Source organism: Macaca fascicularis, chromosome 3 (genome assembly GCF_037993035.2).
Source record: "Macaca fascicularis isolate 582-1 chromosome 3, T2T-MFA8v1.1".
Lineage (NCBI taxonomy): Eukaryota > Metazoa > Chordata > Mammalia > Primates > Cercopithecidae > Macaca > Macaca fascicularis.
The window spans coordinates 80,635,879-80,657,473 of NC_088377.1; the positions used below are offsets into that span (position 1 = coordinate 80,635,879).

The 21,595-nt window shown below is 46.7% G+C and overlaps 1 protein-coding gene across 6 annotated transcripts in view; it reads right to left on the reverse strand.

Moving 5' to 3' along the window:
* VWC2 (von Willebrand factor C domain containing 2) overlaps positions 1–19,160 on the reverse strand; it is a 222,362-nt gene extending 203,202 nt beyond the window's left edge. For 4 of the 6 annotated variants that reach the window (XR_010585667.2, XR_010585668.2, XR_275411.4 and 1 more), the window contains exons 1-2: positions 18,120–18,595; positions 16,111–16,909 (exon numbers count right to left, since the gene is read on the reverse strand). Coding sequence is in view for 2 of the 6 variants with exons in the window: in XM_065541968.2 (XP_065398040.1) it covers positions 16,111–16,806 (696 nt within the window). In the remaining 4 variants the exon portion in view is untranslated. Of the gene's footprint in view, positions 1–16,110; positions 16,910–18,119; positions 18,596–18,774 lie in introns of those variants that run through there. The other 2 variants (XR_010585665.1, XM_074036573.1) reach the window with 1 other exon arrangement.
* Positions 19,161–21,595: the final 2,435 nt, after the last annotated feature.

Below are 21,595 nucleotides of genomic sequence, written 5' to 3' on the forward strand. Positions count from 1 at the left end.
ACTCGGATACTAAAATTCAAGGATGCTCAGGTCCCTTCCAGGTGGCTCTGCATATGTGGCATCTGTGGATGTGGAGGGCCAAATGTGCTAGTAGTCATGGCAGAGAGAAGGACAGTGTTTTGAAGTGCCACCTGTATATTTCTTTCTCACCAGTGTTTCCCTTTGGCCCTTCCACCATTGCATCTACACAAAGAGGCTAAGCCTTGGTTTTCTAGAGAGCAGACACAAGTAAGCAGAACAAGTAACTACACAACTGCTGTGCTTTTAAGAATGATGAGAGCTAGGCTTTCCAGGAAGACAGTGGTCGTTATCAGTACTTCTTGAGCTCGAGTTTTACAGACCGAGTGCCAAAGTCCAGAGGTTCAATCATAGAGTGGGAAGAATGAAAGAACATATAACAAAGGAAGGAGAAGCATCTTCTCATCCAGAAGGACCCGAGGGAGGAGGATGGAATGAGGGCGAAGCCAAAAGGTCAGATGCCACCACCCTGGCTTGAATCAGCCTGCAGCTGGTGGAGGGGGCACTGAGAAAAATGGCCCTAGGTTTGGGACATAACTCCTGAAAAGCTGAGTAACTTCCCAGAAGTGATCAGATTCCTGACTGCCCAAAAGGCTGGGATATCCCAAAAGGCACAGAAACTTTAGTTTCATAAGAACAACTGTTTTCAGCCATCAGCAAATGTTGGGAGCCATGAAAGGAAAAGCAATGTTCTGAACTAAGAGGGCCTCCCTGTCTCCACATACCACTTTTGTTGTGTTCATTTTGACCCTGGTACATGATTATTTGGATGACCTCAGATTAAGAAGTTAGTGAAAGGCACGAACGACAAAGCAGTCTCTCCGTGTAGCCCAGGACAAGCAGCCTCCCAAAATCATTGTCACAGTTCTGTCACCAGATGGCGAAAGTGCCTTTTCTAGCTGCCCAATTTATGAAAACCTGTTTCCAGCTCACACCCTTCCGGCGCATGTACAGGCAAGTCACAAAGTCCCTTCCATTTATATAATGAAGTCTTACCAGCTTCTGATAACCCGGAACTGTGTGATTTCAGAGCTGGAGGAAAATGCTGAAAATGCTGAAGTGATTCCTTTCAACTTTGCTTTTTATGGAGTGAAAACACACCCACAGGTCTGGTGACTTTTAGAGGCAGGTCGCTGCCTGAACTCAAGTCTGGTCATACCACAGCGCCACTGATAGAAAATCTTCATTAATAAGTACTCAGAATCCACAGGCATCCTGGAGTGGCTCTGCCTGCACCTGTCAACCCTCCTCACGACCTGTAAGAAACCTGGAAAATGAGGTCTCCCTTTCAGCACCTGGAACTAAACCTCTCCCCCATCCTTCTTCAGGTTTCTTCCCTGAAACTGTCTTATTAAACTAGCACAGGACATGGCCAAATTCTCCTTCCAAACTTGACAAGCAGAAGGGCCCTTGCCACCTGGGGACACTGGCCCTGCAGCCTGAGTCCCCTACCCCCTGAGGGCTGGCAGGTGCCCTGCCGCGTGATGTCCCTTCATCAATCCAGGCAGGCATAGAAAGGCTCCCCACCTAGCTTCCTTGCCCCTCTCTACTTTCTCCCTCAAAAAGAGAGCTAATTCTAATGTGAAGTGATGTTGATTCACAAACTACCTTCCAGCCTCCAACACAAGGATGGTAGCAACAGAAACTAAGGACAGAGAGATGCTGCTGCCTGTGCCATTCAGAAAAGAATTTTCTTCTGTTCTCTTTGTCTTTCCACTCTCTGTCAGAGAGCAGATTTGCACACAAAGGGATTTAATTAAGAACTGTCCCCCAGAGGCTGTCAGTTTCGGAGTGTCAGTAAGAAGACAACTCCACGTACCGCACAATAGATTAACAATACAGCAGCCTGACAATCTGAGGCAATACAGCTTTCTTCTCCAGCACCACAGACAACTTTTCCTTCTTTGTGGTTTAAGCTTCAGGCAAGACCCTTGTCTACTAACATCTTTTAAATCCTCTCCTGAATAATGCCTTCATATTAATACAGATTAACAGGAACTTGCTAGGTCAATTATGTGGGGAAAAACCAGTGGCAGAGTTTATAGTACATATTTATGTGGTTGCAAACAGCAGAAGAGCTAGGAGGAGAATGAGGAAGACCTTCTTTGCTGATGGTTCAGACCTCATGGGCAGTCTGGAATCTGCCAGCCTGCCTACCAGATACACAGTCAGAAAGGATGCAGCCAAACCTGTTGGCCACCTGCACCCCGTGGCCGTAGGGCCACCCGGAGCACCAGGGCCAGTGCAGGGAGCGGCCTCTCACTTCCCAGCTGGGAAGCATGGGTGATGCTGAAATCTTTGTAGAATTATTTTGTAGCTAATTTGCTCATTTATAGATTCCTAAATTAAGCCTATAAGAGAAGGAAAGTAATGTCAGCTGCATCTGACCACCTGCTTGGGGAGAGAAAAAGGTTCTCTGACAAATTTTGAAAGAGATTCTCTTCTTTAAAAACATTGGAAGATCAAAACCCTTTTGTTTTAGAATTAAAGAATTAAAGCTAAGTAATCCTTGGGAGAAAAAAAAAACAGAGAGCTTAATTTTCACTTAATACATAAATAACTAAAATAATGTTTTCCTAAGAATAGACTTTTAAAAGACGAGTGTGACATGGGGATTAGTTCTCTCAGGGATGACAAATTCAAATTACTTCAGGGACCACTTAAGTAAGAAAATGAGGCAGTGAACTAGGTGTGTAATAGGGAGTGGTGGGGACTGTGGCCAATGGGGGGAAATGTTAATGCAATGGAACTACTATGCCTACTTCATACACACACTCACACACACAGTCACATATACACACACACGCACCCACACACTCTCACACACTACACCCACATTCAGGCACACACTCACACTCACACACACAGTCACATATACATTTACATGTACCCACACACTCTCACACACACCTACACCCATACTCATGGACACACACCTACACCCATACTCATGGACACACCCACACTCACACTCCCTCACACCCACACTCTCACATACACGCATACAGCCACATTCACACTCATACACACACCCACTCCCACGCCTACACTCTCATTCACACACTCACACATACACCCACACTCACACATATGCACCCACACACACTAACACACATACACCCACACTCACACACACACCCACTCATTCTCATACACACATACGCACTCTCATACACTCATTCACACCCACACCTACACTCTCTCATACACCCACTCACACACGCACTCACACATACTCCCACTCACACACGCACCCACACATGCTAACACACACACAGACACACTCTCATACATGCGCCCACATCTCCCACACACATACGCTCACACGCACACACATGCACCCACACTCATATTCTCACCCACATATGCCCATACTCATGCAACCCACATACACATATACACACACTCCACACACACCCTCTCACACCCACCCCTCACACACCCCCACACACATGCTCACACACATGCTCACACTCTCATATCCACATATCCACTCTCTCAAACACACCCACACACACAGTCACACACTCTCACATACCCAGTCACACAAAAGCACCCTCTCTCACACACACACTCACCGCCCACACCAACACACACCCACACATCCACACACACCCCACACCCACACACCCTCTCTCACACACACACCTCACACCCCCACACTCACAGACTCTCATACCCACACATCCACACTCACACACACCCACACATCCACTCACACACCCACCACTCATGAGAGTGTGGGTGTGTGGGTGTGGGGGTGTCACATACCCCCAAACTCATACACACTCACTCTCTCACACTTACACACTCATACTGTCTCACACCCACCCACACTCACATCCACACTGTCTCACACACCCACACTCACCCACTCTCTCTCACACACACACACATACAGAGGCCGGGAGAAAACAGAACTACACTGCTCCCATTTGGCATTCTTTTATTTGAGACGGCGATGACAATGCCCACTATAAGCAGGAGGTGAAGATGACCAAAGGCACCCATCAGTCTGCCTTTGCCCAAAGCTGGCCTGGCTCCAGCAGTAGCACTCGCACCCGCAATTGTAAAGTGACCCAAATGGATGCCCGTCTGGACGCTGTCTGAAGTCATGGTTTGCTTGTCTTGTTAAAGTTCCTTCAGCATATCAGCTGCCAATTACCCAGAAAGTGCTGGGCCACAGCCCGAGCCAGGAGTGGACAAGCACTGTGGGCTCCCATTACTGGCTCTGAATCTCTTCTTGAACCTAAGCCTATTCAAAGGTAGGCTGAAATTAGAACAGGACACCCACTGCGGATTCTCCGTTTAATGAAGTCCCTTTCCATGGAGTTTTAAGCTCTGGTGGAGAAGGCACAGCAGTGCTCACTCACGCAGAAAGGGACTCTTTGCACTCAGTCATACGGTGCAATGGTCCCTGAGATCTGACCATTAAATTATATCTGTCATCCCTTGCTGTTACCTAGAAGCAAGATGAGCTGATTTTCTTGGCTTCCTGGAGGGCACTGGGAGCCCAGACATGAACTCTGTTACCAGTGTGAGGTTACCCTGAGCTGGGAGGCTGACATTAGAGCACAGTGTACCCCTCAGCTGCCTGTCTCTCTCCTGATTCTCCTACCCAGGCCACAGCAGCAGCCTTGTCAAAAGCCATATTCTTTTTCAACCTACCCACTCCTGACATTTGTGTGTGTGATGCAGCAAAAGCACAGTGAGTGGAGGCAAAGGCGCTCGGGGCAGTTCTGCCCCACATGAGAAAGGAAGGTGAGCATCTGGCCACCTGCTGGCTCCCTACACATCCCAGGCTCCTCACAGGTGGGGCTTGTGTCCCTCCATGTCCCTAGAGCGTAGCTGTCAACAGTGCCACAGTGTTACCAGGCAGGGAGGTTTAGCTCCTGGCATATCAAGAGGAATTAATAAGAATAGTGACTCACTTGACATTAATTCTATTATATTTCATTTATTTCAAGCTTTCTAAAACAAAAATGTTGAGCTCTCTTTTTTAAAAGCACACAGAATTTGAAAGTAAAATATAAATAAAAATTGTTTTTAAAGCTAGATACAAGGAAAGCAAAGATACATACAGAAGGGCCAATCTGTTTGGTATGGTTGAAGGTACTATTTATTTCTGATTGGCCTATTGCCCCAAGGGTATAGAGAGCAGTAGGAAAGGAATCTGATTTCCAGGCATTCTGACCTTCATTACAGGAAGGGCAGGAAAAATTGCCCATGGCTGAGTAGAACTTGGTGGTGGGCAATTCTGACCAGCTGGGGGTGCCTTTGAAATGTTCACCTACTTGATGATTTGGCCTAAGGCTGAGCTGGCTCCCAGCACCTGTTTTCTAAGAATATTTAAACTAAAGAGCTTCTGCACAGTAAAAGAATCTATCCACAGAGTAAACAGACAGTCTACAGAATGGGAGAAAATATTTGCAAACTATGCATCCAACAAAGGTCCACCATCTATAAGGAATTTAAACAAATCAGCAAGCAAATAGCTAATAGCTCCATTAAAAAGTGGGCAAGAGACATGAACAGACACTTCTCAAAATTAAACAAACAAGCAGCCAACAAGCATATGATAACATGCTCAACATCACTGATCATCAGACAAACGCAAATCATAATCACAATGAGATACTATCTCACACCAGTTGGAATGGTCATTATTCAAAGGTCACAAAATAACGGATGCTTGTGAGGCTGCAGGGAAAAGGAAGCACTAATACACTGTTGGAGGGAATGTAAATTAGTTCAGCCACTGCAGAAAGTAGTTGGAGATTTCTCAAAGAACTTAAATCAGAGCAACCTCTTACCCAGTAATCCCATTCCTGGGTATATACCCAAAGGAAAATAAATCCTTCTACCAAAATGACACATACACTCTTATGTTCATTGCAGCACTGCTCACAATAGTAAAGACATGGAATCAACCTAGGTGCCCATCAACAGTGGACTGGATAAATAAAATGTGGTACATATATACCATGGAATACTACATAGTCTTAAAAAAGAATGGAATCACGTCCTCTGCAGCAACATGGATGCAGTTGGGGGCCACTACCCTAGGTGCATTAATGCAGGAACAGAAAACCAAATACCACGTTTTCATTTATAAGTGGAAGCTAAACATTGGGCACTTATGTACTCAAAGATGGGAACAATAGACACTGGGGACTATAAGAGGGGCGAGGGAGGTGGGCAAGGGTTGAAAAACTAACTGTTGCATACTATGTTCAGTACCTGAGTGATGTGATCATTCTTATCCCAAACCTCAGCATCACATGATATACCCAGGTAACAAATACTTTGTAAAGGTCTCCTGAGGGAAGGCAGGCAATGTTGCCCACAGCTGAGCTCCACCAGTCTACACCTTAGTAAACAGTTAAGTTGTATCCACTCCTTCTTGATTCTGTGACTTTGCTTCTGGGATCATCTTCCTTCTTCCTAAATTTCATCCTTTAGACTCCTTTTTAAAAATTATTTTAGTAAATACTTTTTGGTGATACTCTCCATTGTATAAAGTATCTTTCTTTAGGCTTACTCCTGAAGGACAATTTTGTTGGATACATCAATCAGATTAACACTTGTTTCTCTCTTATTTAAAAATATTCTCCTACTGTGCTGTGTTTTCTGTTGACCAGATGTCTGCTGTCAGCCTACTCACTGCTATTCTGGAGGTAATGTCCTCTCTGTCTGGTTGCTCTGAACATCTTTATTTTGCCTTTGTTGTTCTGCAGTCTCTATAATATGGCTGGGTGTGAATATATTTTTTTTTATCTTTCTTTAGATTCATTGGGTTTCCTGAATGAGAAAATAGATGTCTTTCAACTAGAAAGTCTTGGAACTTCCATATCTTAATTTCTTCCATTCTCTACAATCTCTATCAGAATTCTAAGCAGATGTGTGGTAGATCTTTTCACTTTATCCTCCGTGTATCAAAACATCTCTTTCCTGTGTCCCATCTATATATGTTTCATACTACTTAACTTCTTCAGATCTGTGTGCTGGTTTGCTATCAAATATCTCAAAACAGACATCAAAATGAGTATATATCAAATATACTCATTTTACATCCCAATATCTGGGCCTGATTCAACTGCTTTTGCCTCAGCTGATTCTTGCTTACACTGCCCTTTCTCCTTGTGACTAGTTTTTATTTTGAGGTCACATTTCTTGGAACACTATTTGTGGGAATTTTTTGTAGCCTGGGTGAAGGGTGCATTACCCCGTGTGCATGTGTTTAGGTCAGACACCTGTTGATCCATTTAAAAACACATATTCCATTTGGACTTTGCACACCACACAGGGAAGCATAAATGGGGCTCCACATTCCTAAGAGGGTAAGCCTGCTACAGATGGCAATGACTCAGGGAAAACAAACATTTCTTTCTCTTCTGGACAGAGCCAAGGTCCACTGAGAGATGTTTGCTTACATTGTCCCACTGCAGTACAGGCTCTTGGGTCTCCTGGCTTTATAAGATAGATCCTGATCTGATTCTCTCTACTTGGGTACCTGCACTCATCACATGCCACAACCCAGCAATGATTGGCCATGAGGGCCAAGGGCCCAGGGCCCGAGATCAAGAGATGCTCCCAGACAGCCACCACTTTAAGGCAAACTTTGCTCTATGGATTCCAACTTCACCTCTAGAAATTAATTTCTCTTATTTTCTTGCCATGTCAGCTGTGCTTTTAAAAATGGACGTAGAATGTGAAATGACAGACAATAGAGACTCAGAAGGGTGTCAGGGATGGAGAGGGAGTAGATAACGACAGATTATGTAACGGATGCACTGTACATTATTCAGATGCAGTGTACATTACTCGGATGCCATGTACATTATTCTGGTGATGACTTCACTAGACGCTCTTCCTTTACCACTACGCAGTGTATCCATGTAATAAAATTACACTGTGCCCCATCAATTTATACAAGCAACATTTTGCTTTTAAAAATATGTGTTTTATATGGTATTCAGGATTTCAGGCATTTTGTTGAATGTGAGTTTTCAGGCTGTCCTCCATATTCCCAGGAAAGGAAGGAGTAGTCTCATGTTTAAAGCATCATCACTTTTACTATACTTGGATACTTGGAAATGTGCAGAGCCACCTGGCATTTTAATTTCTTTTTCTCCTCCCTCCCTCCCTCCCTCCCTCCCTGCTTGCTTGCTTGCCTGCTTGCTTGCTTTCTTTCTTTCTTTCTTTCTTTCTTTCTTTCTTTCTTTCTTTCTTTCTTTCTTTCTTTCTCTTTCTTTCTTTCTTTCTTTCTCTCATTATTGTTTTTTTTTTTTTTTAGAGACTGGGTCTCACTCTGTTGCACATGCCAATCCTAAACTCCTGGGCTCAAGTGATCCTCCCAGCTCGGCCTCCCAAACTGCCGGGAATATAGGCATGAGCCACTGTGCCCAGCCATGGAGTTTAAATTTTCAAGCTCTATGCTTTTTCACAGGCCTAAGGCTTCTGAGAGAACTCATAGGGCCCTCGGCAGAGGCCTGACATCATCCTTTTCCACAGATTTGAAAGGCGGTCTATGTCCTGGCCGCACCCCAGTGCCCGACAGAAATAGAATGAGAAGTATGATCCAGCTGGCAGGATCTCAGCCTTGGAACAGACAGGCAGTAAGAAGGATTTCTAGCTATGTGGTCAGAAAAGTACCATGAAGGATGGTCACAGGGTAGGTAAGCCTGGGTGGGAAGCCATATCCTTCATGCAAACTCACAGTTGTTACATTTGATACAAACTCTTTTCTTTTCCCTAGAACATCTGGCCCAGGATTCCTCTGTCATTTAAAAACAAGTTATCAGCAACAATGGAGTCTATTAATAATAATAGAGTGACTTCCACTGTGTGTCCCCTTGAACCCCTGACCCAAGCTCTCACAGTGCCTCACACACCACAGTACTGCTGCCTGTCTCCTGGAGGGGGCCATGTGCTTCCCGTCACATCTCCAGGATGCAGCCCAGGGACTGGCACACATGGTGTCCTAAATATTTTCAAATAAATGTAAGAATAATGTTTCTGTTGGGACTTATCAGATTTAGAGATATCATCTGAGGAGGTAATGCTTTACGGAAAAACAGCTCCAAGGAGCCAGTCCCTAATGGTCTACAAGAGTCCTTCTAGAGACCAAAATCTGGACCAGGGCGTAGCCACCTACCCCTGAGCGGCACACTCTGCAGAACTTGTCTAAACATTCACATCGACTTTGTTCAGAGCTTTACAGGTTCAAATTGCTTTCACATACATCTTATTTACTTCTTATAATGGGAGAGAAATGCAGAATACTATCCACTTTTTTATTTTTCTTTTCTGATTTTTAAGATGGGGTTTCATGCTATCATCCAGGCTGGCATGCAGTGACCCAATCATGACTCACTGTAACTTCAAATTCCTGGGCTCCAGCCATCCTCCTGCCTCAGCCTCTCAAGTAGCTGGGTCTACAGGTGAGCACCAACATGCCTGGCCGTTCTTTTGTTTTGTTTTGTTTTCAATTTGTGGTAGAGATGGGGCCTCACTATGTTGTCCAGACTGGGCTTTAACTCCTGGACTCAAGTGATCTTCCAACCTCAGTCTCCCAAAGTGCTGGGATTACAGGCATGAGTCACCATACCAAGCCTCATTTTTTTTTTTCTTTCTAACCACTAGAAAACAAGGCTCTGAAAGTTGTCCAGAGAAGCACTGGATAAAACAGAACCCGGTTCACACTGCTGTGTTCAGATGATAAGTACCCTGTCCTCAAAGTCCCAGAAGCTGATTCTCCACCAAAACTGAAGAGGAAAGGACTGGAGAGCATGGGACCTGCTTTCCTAAACCTCCTCACGATATCAACTGCCTGTATGATTCTGGAGGGGGCACTAATTTTCTAAGGTGAATTTTTACTGCCTATGAACAAGAGTCTTTTCAAAGTCGTGTATTTACAGAAACATGGGTGAATCACACATCTGCCGAGTAGGGGTGTGGTCAGCTGGAAAGCAAATGCCCTCCCACAGGAGCAGCCCTGCCCAGCTCTGACAGATGGCTGCCATCTGGGAATCATTTCATTTTTGTAAGAATTAGGCAATCTGGGAATTTACATGAACCTCCCACTTGTCAAATACTGGCACTAATAAACAAATGTTTTATATGCCGTGAGCCAAACAGAATACCTCCTAGAACCAGATCTTCCTCTTGGGCCACCTGTTGCCCCCCATGGGTCTGATCATCCCTGGAGTCCTACCCACCTCTTGGGATCTAGTCTTCTTTTCGCTGCCCCCTGGACTCATTCCCCCTTGCTCTCAGGGAAATCCTGGGACTAAGTACTTTTAGTTCCATTACAACTCAAGACTTCATCCTTTGAAGGACACAGGCATTATTTTGTCCATCAGATGGCCAAGTCAAATATGACATAAATCCATGTAAATACATGTTTAACCAAGAGGATCAAGCATTTATTGGACATACATATGAGCAAGGTACTCTGGACTTGTATTATTTTTCCTTTTTCCAGGTACCTGAAATGTTCTCCACCACACACAAAATGCCACTTCATCACCATATGGTCATGAAGACACTATGCACGATCTTCACAGTCCAACACGCTAGGATTCAAATCCTGTCTTTACCATTTACTAGCTCTATGATGTTGATCAAGCTATTTAACTTTTTTGGACCTTAGTTTTCTCTCCTTTAAAAATAAAGAAAATACCACCAACTGATTAGTCTGTTGTGTAAATTACTCCAGAAAAGCCAACACATAAAAAATATTGGTACTGGATAAATATTGATTCCCTTCTGCCCACTGCAAAAGGTTATGGTGTTAATTCCATCATACTTCACATCAGATATTGTATGAAGCAGGCAAATAAGGAGTTTTTAAAGCTGTGTTTCCCCCACCTCAGTTAGGAACACATCTAAAGAGTCTAGATATGGCATATGACTCCCTCTTTAAAAAAAAAAAAAAGTCACTGTTTAAATGACTTTAGACAGAAGGGTAGAAAATGAGAAGTCGAGAATTTATAAAATCTTACTCAGAACCAAAACAAACTCAGAGACAGCAACAGTACATGCATTAGCCTGACTTGCAGAAAAGAACACAGATTGACTCATTTTACTTAGTGAAGGTAGATAATAATAGCATTGTTTTCAGTTAAGTAACATCAGCCAAAAGAATATAAATACCATTAGACTGAAAAGCATGAATAACCGTGGCTTTCTCTTTGCTGGCATTTTCTCATAATTACAGTAGAGATATATTTAGATGGAGGTTTTGATTCCAAATTTCACGTTTGAATTTTTTTAATTGATAAAAACCTAGAAATAAGATTTTGCAGTGGGGTTAACGGCAAGTCAGATACGGAAGCAGTCAGAGAGAATTTGGTTTAACTCAGCGGTCCCAAATCATTTCACCTCCAAGTACCCCTTCCTGTTATCTCTCTCTCAACAGTTCTCAAGCTTTGAAAGACAGTCTAGTAAGCTTAACTTATTAATAATTCATCTTCCCTTTTTCTTCAAAGACTTATACAATTGCCAATCAGAGCTCCTGATCAGCTATGATAACCAGTGTTGACACACTTTGCTGATATCAATCCTACCAAAAGCAAAGAAATGTGAAGATTTAGTTATCCTGTATGGCCCTATTTCAGAGTCACAAAATTTCCATTAGGTTCTATAAAACATGAAATAAGCCTGCAAACTCCCCTTTCCACCATCACGGTCCTCCCAAGATTCACAGAGGGAATCACAGAGACCAAAATTCTCATGATGAAAACAACTTGTTTTGTTGATCAAAATAGAATGATTTTTTTTAAAATTAACACATTTCAAATGTTATTTTACTTCTGAAAAAATCACATGGTCATTGAGGCAAAATTTACAACTACTCAATATAGCCCCCCTCCGCACCCTTAGTCACCTTTTAGTTTTCCGTGATACAAGGATCTATTCACATAAGTAATATAAGAACTCCTAAAGTGACTCTCAGAATGCAATAGACACAGAATCAGAATGGTCAAGATGAGCCCCTCAGTTAATATTCATTGGCATACACTTCATCACCACTCACTCTATGCCTTTGCCGTAAGCACTGTTTTCCCATCATGCGTGCTGATGCATCCTCACACACCCCACTGTTACTACCTCATTAGATCTGTTTTATGATGTCAATTTTGGTCATTGACACTATGTTTTGGGCTGAACTGTGTGCTTCTACAATTCAAATTTTGAAGTCCTCATGCCAGTAGCTAAGAATATGACTGTTTGGAGACAGGTCTTTAAAGAGGTAATTAAGTTAAAATGAGGTCATTGGAGCAGGCCCCAATCCAATATGAGTGTGTCCTTATACGAAGAGAAGTGGACACAGACAGATGCAGAGGGAACACCACGAAAAAACCCAGGGAGAAGATGGACATCTGCAAGCCAAGGAGAGAGGCCTCAGAAGAAACCAGCCCTGCCAACGGCTTGATCTTGGACTTCCAGATTACTTGCAAAACTGGAAGTCTGGAAATCTTGGATTTCCAGACAACAAATTTCTGTTTAAATTACCCAGTCTGTGTTCCTTTGCTCCAGCAGCCCTAGCAGACTAATATACTGTAGGAAGCACAAAACAGTTAAAAATATCATTCCTTTACTAAAAAAACAATAATAATAAGCCAATAGACAAGCTTCCTTATTCAAAGTTGGATGCCTGCTGGTATAAGTTAAAGAAAAAAAAGACACTTGGTATCATTTGAGAGGCAGTGGGGAAAATTCTATTATTAACTATGTTTTTATTTGAATGTCCAAATTAAATTACAACCATCCCTGGAGGAATGAACACATTACTCTCATTATTATTAGCAGCTTAATGGTATTTTGTGGAATCAGTGAGATCTTTCACAAGTATCTAACTGAGATCAAACAGGCTGTAAGGAGAGGAAGTTTTAATGGGGTAAAAGAGTACAGAGAGAAGGGAAAGAACAGGTTCAGAATATTCAGAAAACTGAGTAGAGTAGAGAAGGCAGCAAGAAAACATGCCCAACAAAAGAGAAGCCTATGAAGACAGGGAGAAGCCACACTCCTGCCGGAGCCAAATACCCTGCACATCGCAAGCACAGGCAGTCTCTGGGGTTAATCTACTGCTCAAAGAGGGTCAAGCCTCCATCAATAACTATTAATTTCCCCTCTCTCTGTCTCTCTCTCTCTCTCTCTGTCTCTCTGTCTCTCTCTCTCTCTCTCTCTGGAAGCAGAGAACAGACTGTTAAAAGATCTATGCATCATGCAGGGACTGAGGCCCAAGGAATCTCACTTTCACTTCCTTCCTTGCTAAAGTAAACAGTGTTCCAGTCATGACCCTACTGCACCACAATCTCCATTTGTATCACATTTTCTTCAGAGAAGTGCAAAGCACTTCAGACAGAAATGCTTTCCTTTGTCGTTTTCCATGTACTTTGTGCTATGCAAACTACAGAGTACAATTTATCTCTGAAACCCAGAATACCCAGAGCAGGCATGTTAACAATTTCTGTGCCCTGGTACTCAGCATCACGACAAATCTCTATTACTACAACCCACAAACCCCATGGACTCACAACTAACCCTATACCATTCTACATTCATATTTTCAACATTCTTCAAAAAAAGCACTGCTTTCTCTTTTGTACACTGAAGGACAGAAAAATGGAGACAGTAAATGGTCTGCACAAGGCCACAATAAATTAGAAGAATGCCTAGAAATGTTCCTGATAATAACAAAAAGGAGCAAACATGATATAACACTATAAAATCTTTATGTAGTTGACATAAGAACAAGCATATAATTAAAAATGTGTAACAACTTTGCAACTTTCAAGCATGTGTGCATCCCACCATCTGGTAATAATTGATGAAAGTTTAGAATGAAATATTATTTGAAGATGGAAGATGCACTTAATACTCCAAAAATAGCTTTACTGGTATTTTAATTCTTTCTAAGATTGTAATCTTTCCAATTTCCCTTTTGTCAGTATCATCTCCTGTCCTCAGAGTTTGAAAACACATTCTCCCTATGGACTACCAAACAGGTAGCAAAGAGGAATTAAATAAGAGATCCCTCTCCTCCATTGACAAAAGCAGCTTCATGGCTGCTAGCATTTAGCATGTACAATTAAGACAGAAGTTTGAATTATTCCCTTTACCTGTGATCTCAGGTAGGTAAGTGGACACTGAAGTTATTTGGGCTTTCTAGATCAAAGTGCTATTAATTCCTCAGTTTACCTCTTACGACAATTCTAACAAATTACTATGGAACTATAAACAGTGCAAACAACAAAAGGAATTAATTACAAACCACTGCTTATCTTTGACTTTAGAAGAGCCAATGATGTTACCAATTCAAAACTTAAGAGAATTGTTCTAGTGTTCTATGACCCTGCTCCAAGCCAAAATGGAAGGCCCCTCTTCTGGGGTCATCTGGCACCCACGAGTTCCTTTACCTGGACACATTTGCCTGTGCACTTTTGTATTGCACCCAAAACATCTGGAGAGATAACTACCAGACCTTCCCATAGGCAGGAAGCATTTTGAGGGCAGGGTTTCTGATTTAGTTAATTTTGTATGGCCTGGGCATGGATCATATGAGTTGCTCCTCTCAGCTGTCTTTCTCCAAAGGGCTGAAGTCAAATGTTAGTACTTAAGCAATGTATGCCTGGAGCTATATTTTGCTACATGAGCCTAGGGATAGCTGGACCCTTATCTTACAGATAAGAGAAAAGAAACCCAGAGAGGATATGTCTTTTGTTCCAGTCCAGCAGCTGGTCAGTGGTAAAGCCAGAATGGATAACCATGTTTCCTGACTCTAAATTCCAGCACTCTTTCCATACTTTGTACACCATATATAGATATGTCCTTCCTGGCTTTGGACTTCTGTAACACTTGATAATTCATTGCCACAAGTCAGTAACTACATGGACTTCACATCCTGGGAATTAGCAGATCTCACAGGCTAATTCCAGGATGGGTATTCCAGCAGAATTCCTCCCTACCTGCCTGCCGAGCTTTGCTTTAGTAGCTGCAGGCTGCATGACGCCCTCCGCAGGTGGGAAAAGGACAGCTATGGCCTGGCAAGTCAATGGGCCAAGTCCAGGCAGGCCATAGGTTGAGCCTACCTTGAGGTGTCTGGAATAACTGAACACCTGTGCAGGACTCTCTCAGGCCCCCAGCCCACTTGCAGGGATTTTACCTGGAGCCTGTGCATGCAGGCTGTGCAGCACCTTCACCCAAACTAAAGCCGCAGTGGAGCTGGGCTTTTGGTTCAAGTAGAGTATAAGGGTTAAAAACCTAAGCTATGGGAGTAGAACTGCTTAGTTTGACATATGAATCTGCTTCTTAATAGTTGCTCTGCCTTCAACACATTATTTAAATATTCTGTGTCTGTTTCCTCTTCTCCATAAAATGGAGACAATGAATAATAATCCACCTCCTAGAATGGTATGAGATTTAACTAATGTACATGTAAAACAGCGGGATCCTGACGCACAGTAGGCATTAGAGAGATGGCCGGTATTATTAACACTACTACTACGTATCTAAATCAAAACAATTTTTAACCATTAACTGCACTTGTTGGTTTCGCCATCCACTATGATTTGGCACTCTATGAGCAAATATTTTTTTCTTTTAATTTTTAGAACATTTGCATGATACACACATAATCTAGGGAAATGGCTTATTTATATGAATAGTCTCCCTTAATTAGCTATTAGTTGAAAAATATATCCCAAATGGCATGGTAAATTACCCTGTGTTTGAAAGCAGGTTGAGCATTTCAGCGACAACATTCCCAAATTAGGAGCAGTAAATTAATGTTGAAAGTCCCTCTGATACCTGTTGGGACCCTTGCCTTCAGTGCCATGGGCTTCATCCTCATGAAGCCCTTTTAAAGTGAACACCGAAGGAATCCCTATGGATTGGCCACAGTGCTCTTGGAAGGATTACCTCTGCCCTGAAAAAGAGAGTCATGTCAAAGGGTCTTGAGCACAGCGCTCTCCACCTCTGAGAACCAGAGAGCACCTCTTCTTCAAAGTGGGGGACCACAGAACCAAAGCTGTTCCACCCCTTCCTGGAAGGTGCAAAGTCGCCCGGCGGGCGTTCGCCTCTTACCACGAACTCCTCCAAAGTCTGATAGGTCTTGCCCCGGAACTCGCAGTAGTTCTTCCTCTCCTTGCACTGCGGGCAGCACTGGCTCGTGTCGACGTGGATGCAGCGCGGGTGCAGCCTCGGGCACTCTGGCTGCGCGCACAGCGGACCCTCCTCGGTGCACAGGCACGGGCAGGCCGAGGGGCCCGGCGCGAACTTCTCCCCGATCGCGTACACGAAGCCGCTCTCGTCCACGCAGCCCTTGCCGCGATAGTCCGGGTACACGTACTCCTCTGGTGGCTCGGGCGTGGGTGCGAGTTCCGGGCCGATCGCGTCCTGGGCGGCTGCAGCCAGGGCTTCCCCCTGCGGGGTGTCCCCACGGGGCCGGACCTGCAGATCCCCGGCCTTGGCGTCCCCGCCCTGGGAGACCCAGGCCTGCTTCAGCTTGCTCCACGGCTCACGGCCGGCGAGCCCACGGCCGCTCTTGCTCTTCCAGTCTCGGCCGCTGCCGCCCTCGTCCCTCGCCGGGCGCCCGAGCTCGTTCACCCGCCCCGGGCCGTCCCGAGAGGCGTGCTCACGCTTCTCCTGGCCGGGCTGCTCTGGTGCCTGGGCCAGCTTCTCCAGCGGGATGCTCGGACTGCACAGAGCCACCATCAGGCAGCAGGTGACCAGGAGGGAACTGGAGAGCGCGCCAACTGCCATCGCAGTGGAGCTGGGCATCCCCTACCACGTCCCGGCGGGCGGGCGGGCGGGGAGCGCGGCCGAGGGGCGAGTCGCATTCACAGCCCGGGGGCGCGCCGCCGCCAGCCGGGAGCCGCCGTCCCTGCGGAGAGAACAGCAGCACAACTGAGCCCCGCGGCCCGCGCGCGCCCCGGCCCGCCGCGGCCCCCACCCGGGCTCCGGCATAGCTCTAGATTAACGAGCTGGGCGACGGGGGCGGGGGCAGCATGCCCAGCGTCGGTGCACTGCCGGGGTTCTTAGACATCACAAATTGTGGAGCGATATATTGGAAACGAAATCCAAGAACGACACCGGCCGGCGTGTTTCTGATGTAGTCGTGATTAGTGTTGGAGATGGCCAAGGGCGGCTTGCGGAGCCCAGGGAACGCAGTGAGCAGGGCCCCCCTGCAAAGCTCTGCTGGGAACCACGTAATTCGGGCACCCAGGGTGTCCCTCCCTAGGTCCTGGCCACGTTTCCCGAAGGTTATTAAATGGAGAATTCAGCAGTGGAGTTAGACAGACGAAAGTACAGGAAGATAAGAGGGAAACTCTTCCTCATTTGCTTTAGGGGTTTGTGCTGGGAAAATTCGGGGAGGTTAAACAAAGCTTCTCCTAGGACTCCACGATTCATTTCTAACAACTTCTTAAAAGCCTCCCGTCTCGGGAGCAGATGTCCCCTCCCTGCTCTCTAAGCCCCGCTGCATGAAAAGATGCCCTCGACCCCTTCCCAGAGGGCCAAGTCGGGGATTCCCGGGGCTTCAGTTCCTCCGCCGGCCCGCCCCTGGGAGCCTCGGGAGCCAGGTCGTCGGCCGCGGCGCTCAGTCTTGTAGGGTCCTGGCTGCGGAGCAGAAGCGCCCGGGCAGCACCAAGGAGTGCAGTGCGGAAGGCCGGGGCTCCAGGGCGCAGAGTGGGGGCGAGACCCTCCTACTCGCCGGACCCTCGCCAGCCTTTCTGGATTCCAAAGTTTCTGCCGCCCAAAGGGGCTGGGAGAGCCCGATACGCCGCAGGACACCGGCAATCCAGCCTCTCTCTGCCTCACTTCCCGAACGCCCCCACTCTGCGCACTCCAGTGCGTCTGTCCCCTCCCCCTCAGCCCTCCTCCCTGAGGGCTCTGAACGTGCCCGGCCTTGCTCACCCCCTGCCCGGTCCCTTCCGACCTCAACACTGGGCGAAGCGCCCATATTCACAAACTTGGGCGGGGGAGGGGGGGTCCTCCGGAGCAGCTGAGCGGCGGAACACAGCGGTCCCCCCCGGCAGCGCGGGGACACCCAGCATGCACCCTCAGCCCTGAAGACCGGCGCCCAACCTACATACATGAGCGCAAGGCGTGGGCCGGACGCCGGGCTCGTGGCGGGCGCAGGGGTAGCAGCGGCGGGCGCGGACCCGGGTTGCCAGCGCCCATCCTGGGCCAGTCGGGGACCCGCGCGGGGCGGACCGCGGAGAGCCCAGCCCCACCTGCGCGCTCCGCCCGGCGCGCGCACCGGGCTAGGGCGTCTCCGGGGACTCGCTCATCGTGCTGCCAGCTGCCGGTGGTCGCGGCCCCAACTCGCGTCAGTGCCCGCGTCGCCCTCAGCCGCTCATCCTCCAGCCTCGTCCCCACTTCTCCGAGACCAAGCGCGCCCCGGAGGCCACCCGGGTGCCGCCTCACTCCTCTCCGCGGAGGGGTTCGGGGAGCTGTCCAGACCCGGCAGCCGGAATGTCTGGGCAGCCGCTGCGCGTCGGAGGGGAAAGAGAAGCCCGGAGCGCGGCAGGCGCGGTAGTGGCACCGAGGCCAGCATGGGAGCCAGCGCGCCTGTCACCCGCCTCCCCCTGCCGCAGCCGCCTCCGCCCGGCTCCCGCTCCGCTCCCTCCTCTGCTGCCCCCGCTCGGGAGGCGCCGCCTCGGCCCCCGCTACCCCAGGGGAGGCCCTCGCGTTGCCCCCGGGGAGACCCTGCCGCGGCACCCGCTCCCTTTGCTGCGCCAGACCCACCTGTCAGTCGTCCGCGCGGCGGCGTCCCCACCTCCGCCGCCTTCCGCAGACCCTGCTAGGGTTGCCATTCTCCAGGCGTGTCACTCACTTTGCGCTGGACCTTTCATCTTGGCTTTTCTCTTTTCTTTAATTTCTTCCTTCCTAATTGGCCCCCTCTGGCTTTCCTCTTTGTGGACGGCTTGGTTCAGCTACCGTGTTCAGTTTGGGATTCGAAGGCCGTGTTAATTTAGCAGACTCTTGAGACTTTTTCGTCTTTGCATTCAGAAACCCAGAGAAATAGACGTGTATGAGTAAGAAACGTAAAAATCTCAAGCGCGAACTTTCTGAATCTCTGCCAGTCTCTCCCCGCTCCCATCTTCCTCTTCCTGCCTGCTCACTCTTCTGCTGCAAATAGAAACCTGTTTCCTAACTTTGCTGGAATCCTCAACTGTTAAGCAGAGGCCTGGTTGGTTTTACTCTTTGATGTTGTGTACAGGAGAAAAAGTCAGTAGCACCTGTTCGGATTAATCCCCGAAATGGAATTTTCATGGAAATGGCCATTCCCAGGGCACTGGTTCCCACTCATGGCATTTTAAAATCCCTGAAAGTGCTCGGACGGTAAACAGATAACCTTCCCTGCAAAGTCAGGCGCTCTGGTGGTGGAAACTGGGGAGGTTGGTTTAGGACAAAGTATTTCTCTCTACCTTTTAATTGTATAGACAAACAAGTCTTAGCTGAGGTGGTAGGAAGCCCTCCTTGAAAGTCTTCTTAGAAGGCTGCCCCTCCACCCCCTCCAACACACACAGAACCAACAGGGCAACAGGGCTGGATGGAGGATTTCTTTCTGTTTTCTGTTTGTTTGTTTGTTTGTTTTTGAGACGGAGTCTTGCTCTGTGGCCCAGGCAGGAGTGCAGTGGCTGATCTCCACTCACTGCAAGCTCCGCCTCCCGGATTTATGCCAGCCTCAGCCTCCTGAGTAGCTGGGACTATAGGCGTCCGCCACCACCAGCGGCTAATTTTGTTTTTGTATTTTTAGTGAGACGGGGCTTCACCGTGTTATCCAGAATGGTGTGGATCTCCTGATCTCGTGATCCGCCTGCCTCGGCCTCCCCAAATGCGGAGATTACAGGCATGAGTCACCGCGCCCGGCCTGGATGGAGGATTTCTATGTCCAGGATGATTTGAGCCTTTCTGCTGTTTCAGTTCTACTCTCATTTTAACTTTTTTTTTTTTTTTTTTTTAATGTTTTAGAGACACGATCTCACTTTGTCACCCAGGCTTCAGTGCAGTAACATGATCACGGCTCACTGCAGCCTCAAACTCTTGCCTCAGCCTCTGAAGGAGCTGGGTGTACAGGTCACCACACAGGGCTAATGGTTTTTTTATTATTATTTTTTTTTGGTAGAGATGGAGTCTTGCTTTGTTGCCCAGGCTGGTCTTGAACTCCTGACCTCAAATGATCCACCCGGCCTCTCAAAGTGCTGGAATTACAGGTGTGAGCCACCACACTCGGCCCTTTCATTTCTTGTTACCGTCAGAAAAGAGATAGGCCACATTTGCCTGTGGCTGCAGCAGCCTACCCACCCACCTGCCTCTCATCACTGCTCTAATCAATTATGGCTTCCGTGTCTTTATGATGCCTCTATTCCAAATATCACACCTTTCACAATACCGCCGAAATAAAAACACGCCTCAAGGTGTGATCATATGTAATGTGCAAAATGGGTCCTCAGTTCTATAAAATCAAGTTTTTATAGCATGGGTTAGGTTACAAATTTTGTTATTTGACTTACTTTATTAGCTAATTCTGTTCTTGTCATTAAACGCCCTGTTTGTTTTGTTTTGCCAACAGTACTCTCATGTGGTTACAATGGGGTAGCCCCAAACACGTGACTAATAAGAAGAAACAGTAACGGTGTATGTGTCCAGGATTCTAACTGAAAAATTGATTGGGGGCTCAGGTGAGGAAATAATGATGTCTTTTTATTGATCCCACCTCAATCACTGGTCTCTCTGAATCGGAAACTCCTTGTCCCAGCCAGCTGGTTCCAGTAGAGAGCCATGAATATGAGATAGCCAAGTTTTCAAGAAGAGGCCTGACAAAACTGAGGATGAATTAAGTGACCAAGTGTCCAAATGGCTTTGTTCTGTTAGATGTTCTCAGAGATAGTGTTATAGGGCTGATAGAAAGAGGGAGGAAAGCAGTTTCCAAGGGATTGCTGTTCTTTGTGAAGAACAATACCCATGCAGCTCGATGAGCTGAGTAATTTGAGAAAATATAGGGGATTTTGCAGGCACTGAAGGAATATATAATTTATTTATTGCCAGTGCAATGAATTGTAATTCACTTTTCTTCTTTCCTTGCTTCTTTGTTCCTTTCTTTCCTTCCTTCCCTTCGCCCTCCTTCTCCCCTTTCTGCCTCCCTCCTCCATCTCTCTCCTTTCCTTTTCCTCTTTCTCTCCCTCATTTCTTCTTTCCTTTATTCCCTCCCTCCCTCTTTCCTTTCTTCCTTTCCACTTACTTTCCTTTCCCTTGCTTTCCTTTCCCTTCTTTTCCTTTCCCTTCTCTTCCCTTTCCCCCATTTTCCCTTCCCTTCTCTTCCCTCCCCTTCCCCTCCCCTCCCCCTCCTCTCCCCCTCCTCTCCCCTCCTCTCCTCTTCCCTTCCCTTTCCCTTCTCTTTCTCTCTCCTTCCCCTTCTTTTTCCCCCTTCCCTTTTGCCTTTCCCTTCGTCTTTCCTTCTCTCTCCTTTCCTTTTTTCCGGGCTACAGTTTGCAAGGAAGCAGCAGAAAGATCTCTGGTCAGGGAGTGAGGTGACATGGGTGTAATCCAAGTTCCACCAGAG